General features: G+C 45.1%; 1 protein-coding gene across 2 annotated transcripts in view; it reads right to left on the bottom strand.

The window, feature by feature from the left end:
* Positions 1-24,507, bottom strand: part of GATB (glutamyl-tRNA amidotransferase subunit B) — a 75,164-nt gene that overhangs the window by 1,690 nt on the left and 48,967 nt on the right. For both annotated transcript variants that reach the window (XM_059697867.1, XM_059697868.1), the window contains 3 exons: positions 17,411-17,544; positions 8,133-8,211; positions 415-549 (listed from right to left, as the gene is read on the bottom strand). In XM_059697867.1, coding sequence (XP_059553850.1) covers positions 415-549; positions 8,133-8,211; positions 17,411-17,544 — 348 coding nt within the window. The remainder of the gene's footprint in view (positions 1-414; positions 550-8,132; positions 8,212-17,410; positions 17,545-24,507) is intronic.

Below are 24,507 nucleotides of genomic sequence, written 5' to 3'. Positions count from 1 at the left end.
GTATTACTGAGGACCTCCTCATGAAGCAGGGCGGGCACAGCATGTTCACAAGCCACATGCCTGGGAGGACCGTGTGCCCAGGAGGTCAAAACTTGGGTAGTGAGTCTGAGAACTACCCTTTCAACTGAAAGGCCATGAAATTAAACTGCAGGGTGGATCTTCCTTTTCCATGGGAAAAGCTGTATTTTTCTAATATTCACCTACTTTCATCCCTTGACCTTTAGCTCATCCCTTGAGCTAAAAACTGACATAACTACTTAGGGAATTACTGATAAAACTGGATCAGCCGTTACTAGGAAGCGCCTCTGGGTTGCTGTTACAGGGAGCTGTGGACAGGCTCTTGGCTGTGTCCTCAGGCTGGCCCCTCCCTCCAGCTGCACCTAAGATCCTCCTCACCCTGTGGGTGGTAATTACCACTTGAGGATGTTCCTCCATTGTGGCCTGGCAGAGCTGTTCTAGGGCCTCTTGATCCTGCATCAGTTCAAGCCTCTTTTCTGAAACTATCTGTGCTGGAGTCTTCCCTCCGCTCCTCCATAGCTCCTCAAACACCTGCAGGCCAGAAGCAGGGAGAAAGGGAAAAGAAGTCAGCAAGCAGATGCAATGAATTCCCAGCTGCAGGTGTGGCCCACACGGTGACCTGTCTCTCCTGATGCATCTGGGAGGAAGCTGCTCTACGGCGAATGCAGACACACCTGGAGTCTCCCCATGCTGAGCTGCTCCCTGGAAGCAGAGCAGGAGGCCACACTGCAGAGAGAGGTACTCCCCACCAGCTGACTCAGCCACCAGCAGGGAGGGGTTAGATGAGGTGTGAGATGGTTACTCACAGGCTCCTGCTGACAGGAGCAGGAGGGCCAGGCCCAGCTGTCTCCTGTCCAATGAATTAATTAACTGAAATCAGCGTGGTGAAGGATGGCACCTCACAGGCCGCAGGAGTTAGCCACTGCTTTTAGATGAGGTTCAGAAAACCCAGCCTGCTCAGAAACATAATTTTAGGGGAGCAAGAAAGTGGCCCCATAATGAAGATACAAAATGAAAAATAACTAAAAACAGAAATAATAATCCATAGGGACCTGGCCCCAAATCTGACTAGGATGATCAATAGTTAATGTTTGTATTTTTCTACTTATCAAAGTTGGAAAAGAAAAATATTTTTTAAAAAGGCATTTCTGGGGGCAGTTTTCCTCATTCCTCTCGTGTGAGCTGGAAGGGTGGTGTCCCGTGTGTCTCATGCAGCATCTCCGTAATCTTGGCCTACAGTTAGCATTGGGCACCCCTAAGACCAAGGACGAACTTGGGCCAAGGATGAACCATTCCTCCCAGAAAAATAGCTGGTCAGTAATTAGCCCATAGGACTTCGGTCAAGAGGCAGAGTAGGTAACAGCTGTGCTTGCCTTCTCCCACGCCCACAAAAAAAAATTACAACTAAATTCTAGAACAGTTATCACCGAAAACCACCTGAGGACAAGCGAAACAGAAGTCCTGTAAAGAAGAGGCTGCATTGAGAATGGCAGGAGGGGTGGAGAGGTGGGATGGGCAGGTCCCCATATCCATGGTGTGGAGATTAAGAATCAGGAAGATTATCTCTGCTACAGATGCCCCCCTGAAGAGCAACAGGGTCTCAGCCCAGGGCACCAGTGCTGGGAAGAGAAGTCCCCACAACATCTGGCTGTGAAAAACCAGCAGGGATTGCATGGGAGTGAGATGGAAGGCTGCTGGAGACCCAGCATTCCTCTTTTGAGGGTCCACGCACAGACTTGCTTGCTTCCAAACTCACTTGCTCTGGGCGCCCAGCACAGTGGCAGCAGCTAGAAAAGCACCAGGGACAGAGGGTGAGGAGTTAAACTGATTGGCTTCAGGGCTGACGGCAGCTCTCTCTGAAGACCGAAGTGCTGGCAAAAGCTGCTGCTCCTTTGTTGAGCTCTTCTCCCATCCTGCCAGCCTGGTACAGGTGGGTGCCAAATTTGAGCTCTCCATCAAACTGGCTACCACCATTTCACCCTGCCCTGGTGTTATGTCCTCCCACCCAACTTGCTTGCCTGACTTGAGCCACTTCTAGTGGTTCCTCCACACAAGTGGCCTGCCTTGGCTCATGCTATGGACTTTCCTAAAATATCTCAAAGGTCCACAAACCCCAAACAAGCAGAAGCCAACCTGGCATACTCTGTACCTCTTGATGAGTGGCTCCAAGCCTGGCACAAGTGACAACCAGTCTCAACTTGCATTGTAACTCCTGTCAGGTGGCCCCAAGCCTGGTATAGGCTGTGGCCAGTTTGGCTTGGAACATAGTCTCAACTAAGCAGCCACATGCCCAACACAAGTGAGGGTGGCCTCAGCTCACACGGTGGTGCCCACCAAAGGGCTCCAGCCCAGCACAGTGGCAGCCAGGCTGGGTTGCAGCAGAGCGTCCAAACCCAGTGCCAGCGGCCAACCACAGATCACTTTGTAGCCCAAAGCCTGGCAGAAGCATTGGCTGACCTTGGCCTGCACCAGGGCCCCTCCCAAGAGGCTCCAGAACCAACACACCCAGTGGTTGACTTCAGACCACACGAGAGCACCACCCAACCAGCTCCACTTGAAAGGCAGACCTGGCTGGTACCAGAACCCTGCTAAAGCAACTTCTACTCCATGGGGTCAACGCCAAAGCAATCTTGAGAAAGAACAAAGTTGGAGGCAACATATTACCTGACTTTAGGGCTACGGTGGTCAAGGCAGTGTGGTGCTGGTATAGGGATAGATGTACGGATCGATGGGGCAGAGTGGAGAGCCCAGAGGTAAGCCCATATCTATATCGTCAACTGACCTCTAACAGGAGGCAAGGGTGCACAGTGGGGTAAAGACAGTCTCTTAGGTGGATGGTGTGTTGAGAAAGCTGGACAGATACTTATCAGGGAAGTGAGACTGGACCACATTCTTACTCTATATACAGGAGTGAACTCAGAATGGACTGGGACTTGGGTGTAAGACCTGAGACCATGGAGCTCCTGGAGGAAAACACAGGCAGTAAATCCTTTGACATTACTCTTAGCAATATTTGTTTAGCTATGTCTTCTCAGGCAAGGGAAACAAAAGGAAAGAAAAACAAATGGGACTACATAAACTAAAAAGTTTTTGTGTAGAAGGAAGCCATCAACAGAACAAGGAGACAAGCTACTGAATAATAAAACACATTTGCCAACTCATAGATGCAGACAACAGTATAGTGATTACCAGAGGGAAGGGGGGATAAATGGTGATGGAAGAAGACTTGACTTAGGGTGATGAACATACAATATACAGATGATGTATTATAGAACTGTGCACCTGAAATCTATACAATTTTATTAACCAACCCGAGGCCTGGTGCATGAAATTCGTGCACGGGTATGGTCCCTAGGCCTGACTGGTGATCAGGGCTGATTGGGGCCTTCCGGCTGCTGGCCAGGGCCTCCTTTTGTTCCACGCCATCCCCTGGTGGTCAGTGCTCATCGTAGCAAGTGATCGGTCTCCCAGTTGAACTCCTGAGGGGACACTTTGCATATCAGCCTTTTATATATATAGACTAGAGGCTGGGTGCATGAAATTTGTGCAGGGGGGGGGGGGGGGAGGTGGGGAAAGAGGGGAGTCCCTCAGCCGGGCCTGAATCCTCTCACAATCCAGGACCCCTTGGGGGATGTCCGAACTGGCAGTCAGACATCCCTCTCGCACTGCGGGACCGCTGGCCTGCCTGCTGGCCTGATCACCCCTAACTGCTCAACTGCCTCATTGCCCCTAACCTGCCTGATTGCCCCTAACTGCTCACCTGCCTGCCTGATCGCCCCTAACCACTCTGCCTGCCTGATCACCCCTAACTACCTCTGCCTCAGCCCCCCCCGCCATGGCTTCATCCAGAATGACACCCGTAAGGTCGTTTGGCTGTCCAGTCTAATTAGCATATTACCCTTTTATTATAGATGTCACCCCAATAAAATCCAATGAAAACCATTGTTTCTAATTATAAAAGTTAATACACAATCACTGTAGAAAATAAGGGAAAATAGAAAAGATAAAAAGAAATCACCTGTATTCCCATTCTCTCAGGATAAACAAGGTTAGTATTTTGGAGTTTTCCTTCCCATTTTTGTCTTTCTGTTTTGTAACATAATTGTGACCATAATGTATATACAATTTGTGGCCTATTTTTGTTTCATTTATTGCAGAAGTGCTTCCTTATAATTAATGAAAAGCTAATATCCATCAAATATATTTATCATAATTATCCCCTACTGGTAGGTACTTAGACTTTGACCAGTGTTTATTTTGTCCATGACAATAGTCTCCTAAAAAAAGTTCTCAGTTAAAATTGTCCAGCATTCAGGAAAAAAAGAGTGAAGATCTCAAGAGACTCCAGATCTCTGGCTCAAAGCAAAAATCACCTGTGAGGACGTTCTTATAAAGAATCTATGCAGCAACCCTTCTAGGAAAGGAGGCCGGGAAGCTTATGGCTTTGCGGCAGGCACACCTGCCAGTCTCAGGGGCCACGCAGATCTGAGCAAGTAGACCAGGTTGTCAGCCTAGGCCTGGCACCTCACACGGCTGGGACCGACAGGCTCTAACACTGGTGGGATTTGCTTGAGCCCAAATCACCAGAATAGAGGCAATGTGGAGCAGCTCAGGGATCATTGCCAAACCACACCATTCAGAGGAAAAGCAGGACAACACAAGGACTGATGCTTTCAAATACAGAGACTGGCTGCTCCCTGAGAAAGAAGGGTGAGGTGGGGTACAAAGAAGAGACACGAGAGAAACACATTTCAGGGGCCTCCAGGAACAAAGGGGAGCCTGGTGACTGGAGTGTCTCTACTCATGGAGTGAGAACACATCAGCTTATTAACTTCCCTCATTAGTCAGTGGCCACTGTAGCCCTGCTCCAGCCCCCTGGGCTGACACTGTAGACTCCACTGGTCCAAACTTCTGCTCATTCCTATTTAAGACAGACTGTGCACTCCTTGCTGGAACCCAGCAGGGTGGGAGCCACTGAAGGGCCACAGGCTTCCTTCCCTGGCCCTCTTGCAGCAAATGTAATAGCCTCTGTAGTTGCCAGCCTCATGGTGCAGCATAAATCCTCAGCTTTTGTCTGTGTTTAATTACCACCGTGGGAAGTGCTATCAAAGTGCAATGTTTTTTGGCCAGGCATGCAGCTGCTGCCCACTCAAGGCACACATACAGAACAAGGAATTCCCAGTGCCATGCTGGTCCTCTGTACTAATAAATGCCCACCAAAATATTGGGCAATACAAACTGGGAACCCCAATCGCACCACGACCACTGAGCCAGCTCTGAAATGGGGACAGAAACTCAGCCCTCAGTTCCCTGGTGACTGAATTCACACATTCTCTTACCTACTACCCAAGTGTTTCTCTAGCTAAAGCTTGTTTTAAGGTATCTGGAAGGAAAGCAGGCAGGCCCTTCACCTATCCTGGGGGCTTCCAGGGTCAGAAAGTGGAGGAAAGACCTATTGAGGGGAGGTGTAAGGGAGGGGCTGTGACAGGTACAGTGAGGGGCATTCCCTCTGGTCAGAGGCAAGTATTGTGAAAGATCATCCTTCTAAAAGGAACAAACATCAGCACAAACCTAAGAAAAGCAGGGCATAGAAAAACGTGGAAAGAACCAAAATACTAAAAGGAGGTAAAAAACATAAAATCATTTGTATGCATGACATGTAACACTATCTAGCACAAGGGTTTTTGTTGATTTTTGTTTAAAGTAGACACAAGGAAATGACAAAATGAAGGTTAACAATCTTGATAATCTCAATAGACATGAAAAGCACACGACAAGATACAACATCCACTTATGACAAAACTCTCAAAATGGGTTTAGAAGGAAAGTACCGCAACACAACACAATATAGGCCACATGACAACAGCGAACAGCTGAACACTTTCCCTCTAGGATCAGGAACAAGACAAGGATGCCCACTCTTGCCACTTCTATTCACATAGTACTGGAAGTCCTCGCCAGAGCATTAGGCAAGAGCAAACAAAAGGGATCCAAACTGGGGAAAAGTAAAAGTATCATTATTTGTGGATGACATGATTTTATAGGTGGATAACCCTAAAGACTATCAGAAAACTATTAGAAGTAATAAACTCAGTAAAGTTGCAGGATACAAAATCAATATGCAAAAATCTGTTGCATTTCTCTCTACTAACAACGAACTATCAGAAAGAGAAATGAGGAAAAAATCCCATTTACCATCACTACAAAAAGAATAAGATACCTAGGCATAAGCTTAACCAAGGATGTGGAAGACCTCTACACTGAAAACTGCAATACAATTCTGGAAGAAATGAAAAAAAGGAAATGGAAAGATATTCTGTGTTCATGGACTAGAAAAATTAACATTGTTAAAATGTCCATGTTACCTAAAGGAATCTACAGTCAATTTAATCCTTATCCAAATCCCAATAGCATTTTTCACAGAAATAGAACAAAAAATCCTGAAATTTGTATGGTACCACAAAAGACTCTAATAGCCAAAGCAATCCTAAGAAAAAAGGAACAAAACCAGAGACATCACATTCCCCAATTTCAAACTATATTATAAAGCTATAGAAAAAAAAAAGTTTAGGTAATACAGGAAAATATAGAGATTTTCAAATTCTAGCACCTTGAAATAACTACCATTAATACTGGATGAATACCATCCCATGCATATATACCAGAAGGATGGATTCTTCATAAAAAACAAATATTTTTTTTCACCAGAAATTCAGAAAACAAGTAAAATAAAGCAAAACCACCAAGGCAATGATAAATGAGGAGGATTTCCTTATGCAGCACACAATTCACACCTTTCTAATCAGATTTTTGTTTCACTTTGCCTCCCAGAAGCCATGATTCACCCCACCTCCCTTTTCACATGCTTCAAATTTATTGAGAATCCAAAAGTGTCTCTATATCTGAACCCAGCTGTTAGCACCTTCCAGCATTTTCCTCGTCTTCCCACTGAGCCTATCATATTCACTGCACTGGGTTTGTTTGTTTTGTTTCCTTTTCTTGTGTGTGTGGGGCAAGATGAGCGGAAAGGGGAAGATTTTGCCCGTCATTGCAAATGCTACAATTCATCTGCTCTTTAATGCACATACATATATTTTCTGTCCTCCAGCCATCTTATCTTTCTGCTCTAGCTGAGCATTGCCATAAACATTTGTATTCCTCTGACATCCCAGCAACCACAATCCTTTCCTGAAGGTGACCAGGGCCCTGCAGTGTCAGCCTCACTTGGTGGGGAAACTGCCTTTATCAGTTCCTGTCTCCAGATTCACCCCGAATGGGCAGATGTATGCTTCATGGTGCCTCCTAATTAGCCAAAAGCAGACAATTTCCAATGCCTCACTTTGTAATCTGCCACTACTATTGATGTGTATAACTATTAAATGCAAAAGGCACCATTAAAATAACATTAGTTTCAGGCTATCTCATCAACAGCTTCAGATATCTGAAGTGGAGATCAGGTGGCTGCATTGGTGTTCTTGATCCTTCTGGGTACTTATTTGTCTGAGTTTTCAGAATTCCAGGAATCTTTCACTCACTTAAGATTGTTAGACAGAGGCGGAGATGAGGCATCAGGCATAGGTGGCCTATGATAATGCTATTGTTCTGTGCTTTCACACACACTGGGCATGTGTGTAAAATTTTCTCTGAGCGTGAGGCAGGCTGTCTGACTTCACCCTCCTTGCTGAATGACTGACTTTCAAGGGCAACCATAAGACAAAGAAAAATGAGTCCCTGGGTCCTGGGCTGGGAGGCTGTAGAGGCTGAGAGGGAGCACCAGAGGCTGCCGGAGCCTCCCACAGCCGAGGGCAAGTTCCACAGTCAGAAGCCCCCAGGAACTTCAGGGCCCCTGCCTTTTATATAAGCAAAAGTTTGGGAAACATTCCAGGCAAGTCAAACAATAAGTATTCCCCCTGGTTAGCAAAGATGAGAACCAAATCACCTGCCTAGCTCAGACTGGCTTTATTTTATTTGCTAAATAAAATATTTCTACCTTTCAGCATATAAATAGCACTTACAAGCATTTACTGCTTCAACTATGAAATTCACTGAGTGATGGCAGAAAACTTCTGCTGGGACAGCAGAGCAGGGAGAAGCTTTAGGAAGTGGGGACATACCTTTTTAGCTGCTGCTGAAGAAATTGCTTTCTGGTCCAGTAGGTTGAGAAGCTCGGCCAGTGCAGAAGGTGTGACAGGACTAGCAGCCCCCAAAAGGAGAGAAAAGAAATGCACATTTCATGTCAGCATATCCATTTACCTGTTACTCATAATTGCAAGACTTGATTTTATAGGTTTAAATAATTAACCTCCCACCCAGGAAGGAAAACAACACGCCATTTGGGCTTTATTTTATTTTGTATTTTAAGATATAACAAGTTTTTGTGACTAGTGTTGTTTTTCTTTGTTTTACCACCCAACAATAACAGCTGTTTGGCAGAAGTTGAAGCAACAGACAATTGCTCAGTTTAATTAGTCAAAGAAAGGAGGTGGCTGCAAAATTCATGAACCATGATGAGGAAAGAAAAAATAACAACAATCCCAGTAATTAAGTATTTTCAACAGAAAGATCAGCCTAAAAATTATTTCAAACAAAACAGCTAACAAAGCCACATTTTGAGCGTTTCTGTGGAAATATAAATTATTTTTGATTATGAGAGCTTTTCTTTAAGGGAATGCAATGACTACCCACCACTTCTTTTTTTTCTTTTTTTTTTAATATATTTTACTGATTTTTTACAGAGAGGAAGGGAGAGAGATAGAATTAGAAACATCGATGAGAGAGAAATATCGATCAGCTGCCTCCTGCACATCTCCTACTGGGGATATGCTCGCAACCCAGGTACATGCCCCTGACCGGAATCGAACCTGGGACCTTTCAGTCCGCAGGCCGACGCTCTATCCACTGAGCCAAACCGGTTTCGGCAACCCACCACTTCTTTATCCATCCTCACGGGCATCTTCATAAACTGTTCTCTCCTGAAGGCTCATAACAGCTTTCTGGACACACATGGCTTAGAATTCATTATCTATACTTCTAGGACATGACTTATTTACCAAGATGCTGTGATACAAAAGGCCAAGGACCAAACAAACACATAAAGTGTCATTAATTCACACTTAGGGGTAGGAGTTGGGGTGGGGGGTATGAGTGCCTAGATTACTGAAAAAACAAAACCGAATTACAGATTTCTTTTAAAATATATGGTTTTGCTACTTCCAAACACAGTAACTAGGCCAGTGGTCGGCAAACTGCGGCTCGCGAGCCAAATGCAGCTCTTTGGCCCCTTGAGTGTGGCTCTTCCACAAAATACCACGTGCGGGCACGCATGTACAGTGCAATTGAAACTTTGTGGCCCATGCGCAAAAGTCGGTATTTTGTGGAAGAGCCACACTCAAGGGGCCAAAGAGCCGCATGTGGCTCTCGATCCGCAGTTTGCCGACCACTGAACTAGGGTAATTAAACCCGTCTACCTGAGGTCATCAGGGGCTAGTTTTAAATGGGTGGGACAGCTTATAAACAGCAGGTAGCCTGTGGGGGTAAATGGAAGCTTCTGAAATGCTTAACGCCACTTGAAAACACCTTCTGTTTGAGTCTTGGTTGCCTTCTGTTTGAGTCTCGGTTGCCATCATTCGCTATTAATTTCTTCGTAAGCTCTTAGATAATAAAAAGAAAACTGCCATTTAGCCTCTGCCAATGTCCTTGAATTTCAGACCAAGCAAATGCAAGTTAACCTGGTGTGCCTTACTGTGCAGTCTGATGAAAGTACAGTGAAACGGCATTAGGATTGTTCACGGAAAGCAGTTAACACATGGAGGCAGACATCAGCCTTCAAGTGTTTGTTTATCCCAAAGTACATATGGATAAAGGTGACTCCTGTGGAAATTAGGTTTGGAGAGTGCCTGATGTTATTAGTTGGCATCTGGAACATCTGTGAAGCCCCCTGATTAAATCTCAACAGGAAGAGGGGCAGAGGACTGGGAAATAAGCTTTTGCCAACCTCCCACTCTTACTGACTGGTCATTCAGAATCGGGTTTCTGGGATGCTCTGCAATCCTAGAAAATACAACAGCCAATTACACTGTGCAGAACCACAATCAGCATCGAGGTGGAACTGGATTTCTAGAACAGTGGTCGCCAACCTTCCAGACCTCACAGACCACCAGTGGTCTGTGGACCACCGGTTGGTGACCACTATTCTAGAGCATGCAAAAACACACACACACACACACACAAAAACGGGGTCTCTACTCCCATATGAGTCCAGGATATAAGGGATGCTGGGACAGAGAAGGACAGAAACAGGACACAACTAAAAATACTTTGCCTTTCACCTAATGACCTTAATTCATAACGTAGGTGATAAATTTATACTATAAAACACCTCCACTGACCTAACAGCACTTTGGATTTCTCAATCTTTTTACACCCACAATGCTTGACACATAGTAGGTCAATAATATGTGTGTCACAGAATCCTTCCCCACAACGGGGGTATCTGGTATACTGGATATACCAATTCCAGATACACCAGGGCTAACCTCGAGTAAGAGGATGACAAAGATCAGTTCCTGTCTCACCCTTAAGGACCCCACTCACCAGATAAATAACTATACCATCAATATGGAACATAATGGCAACAGAAGCACAACTACTAACTCGCTGCTGTCAGATAATACCATTTTCTGGACAGTAAATGAGTCTCAGGCAAGAATTAGCTTACACTGAAGGCTTAAGCTTTCTGTGCTTGCTTCCAATCCCCCAAGGCCAAAGTATCTACAGAGCCGGGGAGATGGGGTATGTCACCTCTCCCAACTTCATCCACAACTTTGGAGCTCTTTTAGGATCACAACTCCATCACCAGCTTGGATTGTGAATAGATACCTGACACCTCTCAACCATGATCCGGTTGTACTTGAGAAATGTGCTGACCGTCTCAATCCCAAAGCTCATTTTAGGCCCAAAGTCCACCTTCTGCAGATGCAAGAGCTCCTGGAGGAAGACTTGGGACTTGGACATCCAGGGGCTCTTGCTGCTCAATAGTCCTTTTATCTCTCTAACTTCATAGCAACCAGACTGTTCTCATAGTCTCCTTCCCAAACCCCTCTAGTCAAAGACCCTCCCCTCCCACTTCATAAGGACATCAGCTTATGTAAGACTCAGAATTTTCAAGGGAGCCCTCCTCCTATTTCATCAAACAACCCCCTCAGCCCATACTCTTAACCCCATCCCGCCCCCCTCCATTCCTAAGATTCAGACTCACTCAGACACCTATTTCCTCTCTCTTGTGCTTTAATGCTGAGATCTTCCCTATCATGAAAATGCCTTCTGCCTGGCCAGTGAGGCTCAGTGGTTGAGCGCTGACCCATGAACCAGGAGGTCATGGTTCAATTCCTGGTCAGGGCACATGCCCAGGTTGTGGGCTCAGAGCCCTAGTAGGGGGCACGTAGCAGGCAGCCATTCAATGATTCTCTCTCATTATTGATGTTTCTATCTCTCTCCCTATCCCTTCCTCTCTGAAATCAATAAAAAATATATATATTTTAAAGTAATAACCAGTCCTAGCTCACAGGCTATAAAATCAGGCCTTTCACATGACCTCTAATGGGCTCCCAACCTCCACAGCCCCATTATTAATGCCATCCACATATCATGCTGCTGGACTAATCTTCCTGTCACGATCAGTCCCTTCTCGGCCCGAAACATTCCCTGGCTCCTTAGAGCCTTAGGAACTACTGCCATAGCTGGCCTGGGAGTTCGGGACTCCACTGGGCTGGACAACTGGGCTTTACCAAGAAATGCTTGCTCAGGGAATATGTCATTTCCACTTTCTTAATGAAATCCAACCTGTTATTAACAGTAATTTAGAATTAGATATTAACAACTTTAAAAATAATATACCCAAAGTAATTAAAAAGCCATGTTTAAAAAGAGCTTTTCTGGTTGGATCCTTTAAATGCCAGGGGCCTTAGATATCCTCTAAGAACTCTGAGAGGTCAACAAAGATAGATGCTAATTTATAAAATCTGTCCCTGCCGCCTTATCTCTAGAGTGTTCCTTGCAGGTGTCATCATGGGACTATTGTGAGCTTAGCAGTACTGCTGTTCTAAGTGTTGGGAACGTTCACCCTAGTGGCTAAGGTTGTTCATTAGTGTTTGTCCCAAGGGCCAACTGGCAAACCAGACCAGCTAGCAGGTCTTTGGAAGGTATAGGAAGAGAGCTGTTCCAGCTGGGTCTGGGCTCCTCAGTGCTTGTTTTCATACAAAATAAAACAGAACTGTTGTTTAGCTTCCTCTTTACCTGATTTTAGAACAACCAAATACAGTCGACCCTTGAACAATGCCAGGTTTAGGGCGCCAACTGCAAGTGCATCTAAAATTCACTTAACTAATAACCCAACTTCCCCAAACTTAACTAATAGCCTATTGTTGAGTGGAAGCTTTATCAATAACATGAACAGTTGATTAGCACATATTTTGTATGTTATACATATTCTTATAATAAAGTAAGCTAAATAGTATATTAAGAAAATCATAAGGAAAAGAAAATGCATTTACAGTATTAATTGAAAAAAATTTACGTGTATAACTGGACCAGCACAGTTCAAACCTGGGTTGTTCAAGGGTCAACTGTATGCTTTTATTATTTCTAATTGGGTACCCTTTCAGTTCTTAAAACTCTAGTGCTTATGAATTGTTTGGATAAATACCAGGAGCTCCAACTTCACTAAATAGGCTCATTTATCAACCTCAGTTCCTTTTGAAGCTACCAACACATTAAGCAAACCCCTAATTTCACAGACCGACATAAAAAGAAACTGACCTGAAAGTCAGGGGATATGGCTTCCAATCTTAGCAGGTTGCAACATAACCTTACGGACTGCAGTGATGGTGAACCTGTTGAGCTCGGCATGTTAGCATTTTGAAAAACCCTAACTTAACTCTGGTGCCGTGTCACATATAGAAATTTTTTGATATTTGCAACCATAGTAAAACAAAGACTTATATTTTTGATATTTATTTTATATATTTAAATGCCATTTAACAAAGAAAAATCAACCAAAAAAATGAGTTCGCATGTCATCTCTGACACGCGTGTCATAGGTTCGCCATCACTGGATTAGGGCCTCCATTTCCCCATGTGCTAAATGAAGGAGCCAGACCAGAGGATATCTAAGGTCTCTACCAGTATTAAAATTCAGGGAGCACAGCCAACAATATTGAAACCATAAATTCATAGCTAAAATCTGCATTTTCTCCAAAAGCTCACACCACATCTTGCAGGTCTTCTGGCGTCCCCTGGCTAACACCATCTCCCTCCTCTCTGCTCTCACTGCACTGTGCAGAGGTCTAAAACAGGAAGCACCCCATTCTGCTTTAAACTAGGGCCTGGAGGGAGTCCTGTTTCTCTCTCCACACACTGCAGAGACCCATGTGAGTTCCCACACCCTACATATTCTGGTTCTGCTCCAATGATACAGTTAACTGTACTTTTCTGACATTTTCCACCCTCTGCTCCTACCAGCTATGCTCCTCCCTGGTCCAAAAACATGCCAGCTTGTTTCCATTTCCACACCTTGGCTTCCCACTGGTGTCATGCAGCCCCTCTCCCTCACCAAATCCTGTCCATCCTTTAAAGGCAGGGGTGGGGAATGTCCAGCCCACGGGCCGTATAAGGCCCTGTGACATCATTTGGTCTGGCCATGCCCAGGCAGCAGCAGGCGGGAGTCGAAATTCAATAAACCTAGGAGCTTTTTTCATAGCAGCATACATTTATATTAAGTAAATTATATTAAGAGAATGATGTTATAAATAGCCAAATAGCCCTTGGCAGAAGAAAAGGTTCCTCACCCCTGTTTTAAGACAAAAAGGCAACAGATGGATAGGTGTGGAGGAGACTGAGGGTGGCCATTGCTTTGGCACCTAATACACCTAGATGGCAAAGAGAAGGGAGCTAACACTGAGAGCCCGTACTGTGCCAGGCACTGTGCACTTTCCTCTCGAAACTCTTGGAGGCAGGTATGGCCTTTTTCTTTTACAGTGAGGAAACAGGGTCAGAGGGGGGAGCTCCTTCAGCGTCACTGCTGACAAGTAGCTCCGGAGGGAAGTGCACTGACCCCACATTAATACATGCATATACACATGTGAGCAAGAGACTGGACCTCAAGTTGGCATTGTAGAGAGTTCACGCCTTTGAGCAAACAACTTTTGGAACAGTATACCAATATATATGCCCATCTTTCCACTGTATTTCTCCACAGCAATGGATACTGAGACAATGACACACACACCAAGACTGGGCTCCACTGGGGCTGGGAACTTGCCAGGGTCCTACCATCTGCCTCCGTGTCCCTAATGAACTCTCTCTTCCCGACTCTTCACATTTAAACCTGCTGCTCATTCTTTCCTTCTTGAAACTCCTTTTTTGGGGCATCTGTGACACCAGCTCTCCCCTGGCTTTTCTCCTTCTTTGCCGCCCATGCTTCTCAGTTCAAGTCCAGAGTCTCAGGCTCCTCATCGGCCACCTCCCTGACAGTTCTCATCTGCCCCCAGAACTCCATGTACCTTCTCTATGCTGCCGTCCACGTTCCACTTACACCTGACTGTGTATTTGCATTTCTACAAGTGCCATGCTCAGACTTATTCAAGACTTTTCCACATGTTGCTCCCTATGCCTGAACACTTTTACCCCTGGACTTTGCCTGACTGACCCTACTCATCCTCGCTCAGGTCTTGGCTTAGCTGTTAGTTTCCCTTCTCAGAGCACCTAACTCCCTGCTTTGTAATCACCAGCTTCTGGCCCGTGAGCTCTGAAAGCAGGGACTGCGTCTGCCATGCTGACCAGTCTTCTCAGGCTTACCAGAGTCTAAGTTAACATGTGCTCAACAGTGAATGCATGAGAGTGCTCAGGTTTATACCTCCCATATATCTGTCAGCAGTAGATCCATATGTCTGACTGCCTGTTGGTTATCCCCATGAGGCAGGTGTCTGTCCTTCACCAGGCTAGGGAAGTGTTCAGTCACTATTTCTTTAAATAGGTTCTTCATCCCTTGCTCTCTCTCTTCTCTTTCTGGTACCCCTATTAATGCAGATGTAGTTACACTCCATGTTGTCCCAAAGGTCCCTTAAGCTATCTTCATTTTTTAAAGTGATTTTATCCTTTTGCTGACTTAATAGGATGTTTTCCTCTACTGTGTCTTCCAAATAACCGATTCAGTCCTCTGCTTCATTCAACCTATTGTTTATTCCTTCCATTGTATTCTTCATTTCTGACTTGTTTTTTTATAATGGTTTCTATGTCCTTTTTCATGTTGTTGTATTTCTCACTAAGTTCCTTGAGCAGCCTTATAATCTTTTTAAAAAAATTCTATACCTGAAAAATTGTTTGCCTCCATTTCATTTAGCTCGTTTTTCTGGAGATTTATCCTATTCTTTCATTTGGGGCATGTTTATTTTCTCCTCACTTTGGCTGACTCTGTTTCTCTATGGTAGGTAGATCTGCTATGACTCCCACTCTTGGTAGGATGGATGTAAAGTAGTAGGTGTCCTGTGGGACCCAGTGGCACAATCTCCTTGATCACCTCAACTGGGTGCTCCAGGAATGTCCCTTATATGTTTTATGTGGGCCCTGCTGTTGTAATTGAGTCTTTGATTGCTATGGCCCATGCGTTGGGTCAACCCTCTGGCTGGCCGACAGTGAGGACTGACCTGTATCATAGTGTCTGAGCTGTTGTGCAGGTGCTGACCACAGGAAGCAGAATTCACCTTAGCGTCTAGTGCCTGCTGAGATCTCCCTTGGATATGCCACTTGTGAAGTTTATTGGATCCCGCTCTGATGCTATCTTAAGCTAGCCCCTGGGTATATCATTCTAGGGCCTCTTGGGAAGGACACTGGTGCAGGCCAATGTCAGACGTTGCTGTGACTGACCATGGGCAACCAGATTGGAACTACAAAGCGATCCACAATTTGTGGCTGCCTCTGCTGGGCCTGGGTATGTGTGGGAAGGATCAAGCTGCGCAAAGGCCGGCTTTTACCAGCACCAGGCCCAGAGGCAGGTCAGCAAAAGTCCCATTGTACCCTAAGATCCACCTCAATCTTCCTCCATCTGCTGGCTGCCTGTCAGGCTCAGTTACTGAAAGAGCCTCTGGCGGTACTCGAGGTGCATGAGGTAGGTTCTCAGCGAGTCATCAAGTAGGGGTAAGTGGTATTCACCAGATTGAGGTTCAAACTCGGTGCCAGTAATGGGTTTGAGGCCACTCAGGAAAGGTCCCTAGGTATACCAAGTTAAGTGTGCCACCCACTGGGTGCTCACACATCTTTGTAGTGGGTGGAGTCTCAGGAAATCATCAGGATAAGGCCAGCAGAGTTTATCAGTCCCATGATTCAGCCATGTGAAGGGAGGGCTCCCCATTGGTCGAGGGAAGAGTCCCTTGTCCTAGAACTACACGGCTCAGTCTGTCCAGATTCTGCCAAGAGCCCGACTCAGCAGGGTGGGACTGCTGGGAGTTGGAAGGATGGGGCTAGTGTATCTCTCATGAGGGGAAGGTGCTGATCAAGGTTGAGGGATTCTGTAAGGAGGGGAGTATTCCACCCAAGAAAGATGGTGTCTGTGGTGTGGGAGAATAACTCAGCAGAGGGATCCTAGAGGCTGTTCCTTCACATAACTCTAGTCCGCTCCGCCCTCCCTCTTATGGAGCCCAAGGTGAGTGGCTGCAAATGACATTTTTGTGCACTGGCTCTTTAAGAGAGCACTTGTGTCTCTAGCAGACTGCTGTCTCTCCCCAGCGGACAAAATCCCTGCTGATTTTCACAGCCAGGTATTATGTGGGTGCCTCTTCCTGACTTTGGAGCCTGGCCTGGGGTTGAGACCCCATGCTTCTCAGTGGGAACTTTTGCAGCTGAGATATCCCTCCAGAATCTCAGCCACTGCCTGTGGGAGCGAGGCCAGCTCTTTTCACATCTCTGCTCTTCCTACCAGTCTCGATGTGGCTTCTTCTGTAAATCCTTGGCTATAAGACTTCTCTTCAGCTAGTCTTCAGTTGGTTATTCTGGCTGACTATTGTATATTTTAGTTGTAATTCAGTTTGGCCCAGGGAGGTGAGTTTAACATCCACCTACTCTGCCACCATCTTGATCTCCCACTGTCTGTCTTCTTATAGTTCTGTAGCCCCTCAACCTTGCAAACTCCTTGTTCTATTCATCCACAGTACAGAGGACATTGTGGACAGAGTTTTCATAAGAAAAGCTTTAGAATTTGGAATTCCCAGGGGATGTTTGTGTCTTGTCAGGAGATACTGAGGAGAACAGGAAGAGTAAAACACTGGTCCTGCCCTATTTCAACTGCTCCTGGACAAAGAGTTCATCTCAAAACAAGAAGAAATCCCTAGACCCCACTCACCTCTCACTGACAGCAAGGTTCCGTTGCTTTAAAAAACCCAGGAAAGTGTTGAGGACCCAACTAGTCACTTTTTTGGGCTCTGCCCTAGTTTCTTTCATCACATTTTGGAAGAACTCCAGTAGGCCAACTTCATTCTGTAAAGAAAAAAACACACACGTATAAAACCTCCCAAAAAGTGAACGATCAGCATTCTGAAGACAAATCAAACTGCCACCCTCTGCCTCCTCTGAGACAATTTCCTAAATATGGAGATGTCACCAGAAAATCCTGATCACTTTCAGTAAATAGCAAGTATTCTGCTACTGTCACCATGCATTTATATAGCACTTCCTTGAAGGAATGAACATATTTCACAGCCCTCACTTTATGGACCAGAGGACAGTGAAATCCCCCATCCCCCAAACTTGCTTGCCCTCACAATGTCAGCCTGTGTACTCTGTATCCTTGATCCTTGGGCCCACAATGTTCAGCCTGAGTTTACTGTCGTGTCTTTTTCCAGTCCTTTCCTCTGCTGGAAGTCCTAGTGATTGCTAGAATAACAAGGTAAGAAAAGCAAATCAAGAAGAAACAAACAGAATATTCTACTTCTGAGAAACCAAAAGTGGATTGTAACTGTATCCATCTTTACATCATCCCAAGAAGTGACAGAGTGGTTTTCAAAATGAGGAAGAACATAGGTACATGTGACCCACTTAGACCACATAACCAGTGGAGGGAACAGCAGTTTCTACGTCTTCTGAACCAAGCAAGCTAGGCTCAGCTGGCCCTGCCTGTCATCCTGCTCCATGAAAGCAATAAGCTCGGTTGACTCATCAAGGAATCTTATTTGAAGAAGACTCTACTGTCTCTCCCCCTGCCCCCACCCCCGCCTGGACCGTCAACTCCATGAGTCAGGGGCCATGGTGTCCTGTTCACTCTGTAACTAGAGCTAAGTCAGTGCTGGGCCATGGCAGCTACTTGGTAAGTATTGGTGGATGGAATCAATGTCTACCAGCACCATGTGTATTTTTTCAAAATCAGATGTTAACATTCATACATTCATTCTTTAGCATACCATGTTTACCTTTAAATATCAGAATTGCCACTAGTATGCATAGAATAATCCCAAGGCACATATCAAGTAATGCACCATAGCTAACTTCCAGCTCAGATCAATTTGGCAGGACCAGGAAACCTGGCTAAGTCCACCCCTTGTTTTTAGTAAGAAAAATAAAAACATATCCCACTTGCACAGGGGAAGCTGACCTTTCCGAATGCAGAGGAGACACATTTTAAGTACTAGATTTCCCCAACCTGCTGAAATTCAAATCAAACCACTCTTTCCTTGAAATATAGCTTTTCAGCTTCATACTACAGGTAAGTCTCTCACCCTCACCTCTTTCACAGAACCTTCATTAAACAAAAGAACCTTCTGGAAAATATTAGATACTAGGAAGAAGCAAGACATAGTAACAAAAGTGCTCTAGAAATTTAGTTATTGCAGATGCTGTAATAGACACACAGGGACAGTTGCTAAGGTAGAAATTCCATAACAACAACAACAAAAATCTATGTGACCTTTGTAACAGATAAATTCTCTGGTGATAAGTCAACTGAATAATCCCATAATCATCTCTTGAATCTCTTTTCAAGCCAATGCTGCTATTCTGCTCATGCTATAACAGGGCAGAGGCCACCTCAGCAGCCAACGCTTGACTACAGATAAAAGCAAAAGCAGGCAGCATGAAGAGGAAGTTCTGCTTAACTTATGGAAAAGTATTCAAACCTCCACAATGCTACACAAATCGCTGGGGAAGTAGAAACCGCTATCCAGCCAAATCAGTTGGGTAGTACTCTCTTTGTTCTATCCCAGACGGGTTGGCTGCTGGGGAAAAGAGCTGTCAGGAGAACTCTCAGCTTTGCCAAAGAAAGGTTTTCTAAATTCACCTAGAAATATTGTCCTTAAACTTGCAGGCTTGGCTGAGTTGCCGGGACATGATGAATATCCATTCCTCTCCCCTTGGGTGGTTTTTTATTGGATGGATAACATGGCAAGTCAGATTTCCGTTTGTCTTTTTGTATCAGTGCTGTGATGAAGCCTCTCCACGCTGACACTGTGCTCCACTGGGGAGTCCATGGCTTCCGCACATAATCGGAAATGCACATGAAAATCTGTGATCGTGACCGGGTGAGCTACAGACAGAGGGCTGAAGAACAATCGACCAATAAAAAGTGACATATGGGTGTCTGCTTTGGTTCTTCAGATCAGAAGCCGGCTTTTCAGGAAAAACACACACAAAAAAACAAACACAAAATATTCTAGGTAACATCTTAGTTTTTCTGTGAGACAGGCAAATACTAAGCCTGGCACAAATCTCAGAAGTCCATGGTGAATGTGGCAGTGCGGTCATCTGGTTTTCTCAGAAAAACAGTGGGCCAGTAATTCCCTTATATAAGAACTGTATTAAGAGCAAGGCAGAAAGGCCGCTGCATTAGGGGACTCATAAGGTCCTTTTCAAAGGCAACAAGCAAGCCTTCAACTCATCACTACTCTCTCCATCAGGCAGAGCTAAACTTCATGACACAGTGCGCCAGGTCTCCTGGCCAACTGTCCCTTCAGAGATAGCTAAAGCAGCAGGAACAACTGGTCCTGTCTTTTGGATAATACCAGCCTGTCTTTACAGCTCTGTGCCGGGAAGCATCCTTTTCACATTTTAATCAAATTTCCCAAAGCATTCAATTACACCAGAACCAATTCCAGGTCAGCTCTTAGACACCAGTGGGAACCCTCCACTGTTAATGGGCCTGTCAGCTGGTCAATGCTGGTGTGAGGCAAAGCAGGGGATCAATCGCCCGCCTCACTGCCAGCTCTAGGAAGGAACTCCGATTTACCCTGGCATCAGGCCCTGGAAGGAATGTGCCCCAAAGCTGTGTGTTACATTCTGCCTTCAGAAATGATAAAATGTCAGAACATCCAGTTGGAATAAGATGAAGGCTGATTCTCAACTGCCACACCCAGGGAACCTGATGACAGACAGGACTATATTTAGAAGTTGGATGAAACCAGATAAAGACAGCTGCCCAGCAGCAGATTCAGAGAAGAAAGCCCACAAAGTAAAAGTTGAGGAACAGCTGGTTATGTGGCTGGATGACCCGGCAGCAAGGCGACCCCAGATTAGCAGTTCCAAGCAGTTAAAGGGCTCTAAGGAGTATTTCTAGAAGACTCGGGAGACACGGAGATCAGCAGACAGACACATAGCTGCTGCTAGTGATATTAATAATAATTAATAATAATAATACATTTTAATAGCAATAATAGGTGTCAGGAACTGTTCTAGGTGCTTTACATTAACTCGTTTAATTCCAACAATGACACTACGAGGCAAGTAGCAGAATTCTCTTTTACAAATGGGGACACTGAAGCACTAACTTGCCAGAGGTCACACAGCATGAAAGCGGTAGAGTTGGGATTTCAACATCCCTGCTCCACTGTCTCTGATGAAGGAAAAGGCACGGCCTTGCCTTCCTGGGGACTGAGACCGAGCACCAGTGCGAGGCACAATGTGAAGCAACTTGTTCATCAAAAGAATGATCTTTCCCACCACTTCCATTATTTTATTTGATACCAGCCAGCTGTTTAAGGTTCTTAACATATTAAGAATGTTACAAAGGCCCTTGGCAATTAGCTTAGAAAATGGGAAGTTCACGTTCTGCCTTTGCCAATGTATGACCACGTGGCACTCTCTGCTGTGGCATGAAGCACACCTGTTCCCAGATCACAGAGGAAGATAGTGTCTCCCACCCCAAGGCAGCCAGAGCTCCCCCAACTTCTCTTCTGCATCCCCTCCACACCCTCTCCTGAATGAAATTACAGTGAGTACATCCAAACAAAGACAATGTCCAATTCTGAAATACCTCCCCATGTTACAAAATAAATTCCATTATCACTCCTATAGTTTTGATATTAAGTGTATTGTACGTAATTGCATTCTAACTCCTTTACTATGGGTAAAAAGCCTCATTTGTGGGTTTATACCTAACTGGGCAGATCGTGCCTGTGGTGGGAGTGGCTGATTGTACAGGATGCCCCACTTCTAGGGACCGAGCAACAGTGGCTTCAACTGGGCGAGGCTCTCGCATGGCGGATGTATCATTTTGTGGAGGTGCAAACACGAAGTGCATCGGCCATTTGGCAGGGGTGTTGGGATGAGCAGCCACTGAGCATTTCTGGAGATACCCAGCATGTACATATCAATGGGGGCTCTGCAGTTCCCTCATTTCCCTGTGAATCTGGCCATTCTAACAACGTGAGAAAAACAGAACACAGACCCACCAACTCTGTGAAGAATGGAAATAACACGTTAGTGTTGGGATAGAAATGGAAATTAGGTAAAGGGACAGAGTGGTGGTTCCAGGGTAGGAAGCAGAAGTCATGGCCAGATTAAGGACTGCAATGTACAGTGGGGTGGCGACTTGGATCTGTGCTGTGAATGAATCCACCCTCTGCTTTTCATGGAAACAAGAAGTGACTGCAGACATCTTTCAGCGAGTGAACAGAAAAGAAAAAAAACTCATCCTGGAGTCTTCAGTGGGGAAAAACAAAAGGTAGTCAATTGGTGGTGTGAGGTTGGCTTAGGGGATACCATTTTCCACGTGAGTACGTAAGGAGGAAGCCAGAATCCTGAATTATCATTGCCACTTTCAAGAATATAGGGAGCTCTAGTTCTGAAACTGACCCAGAAACAGGGTATAGCTATAGCCTCTAGTCTGTCTCAAGGAATACACAGCTAGGGAGTTCTATAGTCTTCTTTTGGTCCCCACAATTTCCACCCCCAAGTCATGTTCCCAGCAGGGCTTGGGGACCCCTAAAATCTGAGCAAAACTCTGATCCCAACATTTCACTTGTGCTCTGTTCCCAGCAAAGCTGGAGAGTATACATATCTGAGTTCAACTCAGAGTCTGGGTTCTATTCAGGAAGTGTTCTCACCTACAGCTGGCTCAGCCTAATGTGAAAATAAGTTTATATTCTCTGAGATGCATCAACTCTAAGAGAGATGTTGAGGGAAACCAACTTGGAAATAAGACTTGCCCTTGTATAATCAAAATCTCTGTAATTCAGGAAATAAAAATCGACAGCAGACAGGCATAATTAGATGACTATATCTGCAAGAATGGGACACAAAACCATGTTGTTGAGCAATCAACTCTGACTGTAATCACATTTCAATGTCCTTAAAGTCACTGTTGCCCAATGGGCCCAAATGGAGGGAGTCTGTGCTACTTAACAGCAGCCTTCTGTTTACTGCCCCCAAAGGAAATTATTGCACAAACAGGAAATCAGGCTTCAGAATGGATTAAGGACAGAGCACCCGAGTTCCCGAGGTTGGGCGCTCGGGACCTTCACTCCTCCCTGCACTTTGCCCCAGTGGGCAGTCCTTGAGGATCAAATGTCTCTGAGCCGAGGTCCTTATCTATGGAAGCCCTATCACTTACATCTGAAATGAACTGCTGGTTTTGCAGGAGTGAAGTTAGAAAATGCATCTTTTTAAAATATGTATCGATTTATTTACTTCATAGAGGAAGGGAGAGGAAGAGAGAGATAAAAACATGAATGATGAGAGAGAACTATTGATCGGCTGCCTCCTGCACACCCACACTGAGGATCGAGCCCGCAACCTGGGCATATGCCCTGACTGGTAATCGAAACGTGACCTCCTGGTTCATAGGTCAATGCTCAACCACTGACCCATGCTGGCTGTGTCGAAGATACATCTTTTTATTCAACTTTACCAGAACAAAATATTGGTTATTTTTCACAGTGCATAGACTAACTGTGAAAGCATCCAAAACTGGCAAGCACTGGATGTGATGTTTTAAGATGCAGAATTAAATCAATTTCGAAAATTGCACAGAGCTGAAACATGGTGGGTGACAATGTTGAGCAAATGAAATTTCCTTCATCAGGAGTTAGAGGGTGAGTATTTGCTCCTCAGTAAGTTTGGGCAGTCTAAAACCAGTCAATATGGTTTCAGATGCTTTTTCAAACTATCAGCTTTAAAGTAGCACTGCCTATGGAATATATAGATATTTACCAAGCGAAATTATTTCATAGGCAATTTATCCAGAAAGAAAACCAGGCCATTTCAAGCTTACTAGAGACTCAAAACAAAACTCTTGGAAAACAATCCATTTAACAATCAACCATAGCCATGATATCACTGCTGTTTCTTTGTCCCTTGGAGACACCTTAACCTTTTCTATGATGTCAGAAACAAAGGATTATGACTTTAAATGGGGAATAACCAGCTGGGGAAAATGAAGTTGTTCAAAGACTCCTACACATCTTGAGGATGCATACGAGGACAGGCACACATGTGTGGCAGCACAGGCCCCCGATGTGAATGGCCCCAATGTGTTTTCCTACAGCCTCCCTGGGCCATGCTGGGCTTTTCTTGGCATCTGCCCTGCATGGTTCTCAGTGTGTTAGCAGCATTCTTTGCTCTGGCAGCATATCCTTGGGAGTTTGCTTGGCTGTATTTAGACTTTTTTTTTTTAAGATTCAGTGAGGTTCTGCTGTGTCTATCATCTTCGGGGTAAGCAAGTCATCTCCTTCCTCTTTCAGCTCCAGTTACCTCTGTAGAACCCTCCCAGCTCCTAGTGTCAGACAGGAGACCTAGAATCAAGACTGTCTGTCTCTTAGTTGGTGTTTTAATCTACTGCCTTGTAGGGCTACCCAGGAGTTAAAAGCAACATGGAAAAGATAAAAGCTCTCGGTTGACAACAGCCAGGGAATGTGACGAGTACAGCAGGCTCTCAAAAAACACTAAGTTGGGGATGTTATACCATTCCTCCCACAACAGAGGAGCCTGAAATTTTTCTGCCTATCAATTTCATTCACAGCCAGTCACCGTGACCTTATATCATTCCTCACATGGGCCGAGTTGCGTAACTTGAGGCTCTAGGCAAGATCATCCCACAAAATCCACAAGCCCCATACACTTGGCCCTACCTGGACCCTTCTTGATGATTCAGTCAGGAGGAGCCAAGTACCTAATGCAGAAAGTTTAGAAAACAAATAGAGCTGCATAGGAAAGCTTGCATTTCTATTCTGACTGAAG

This window comes from Myotis daubentonii, chromosome 5, assembly GCF_963259705.1.
Source record: "Myotis daubentonii chromosome 5, mMyoDau2.1, whole genome shotgun sequence".
Lineage (NCBI taxonomy): Eukaryota > Metazoa > Chordata > Mammalia > Chiroptera > Vespertilionidae > Myotis > Myotis daubentonii.
Note: the sequence above shows the minus strand (reverse complement) of the source record. Positions and strands in the feature narration are given on the sequence as shown.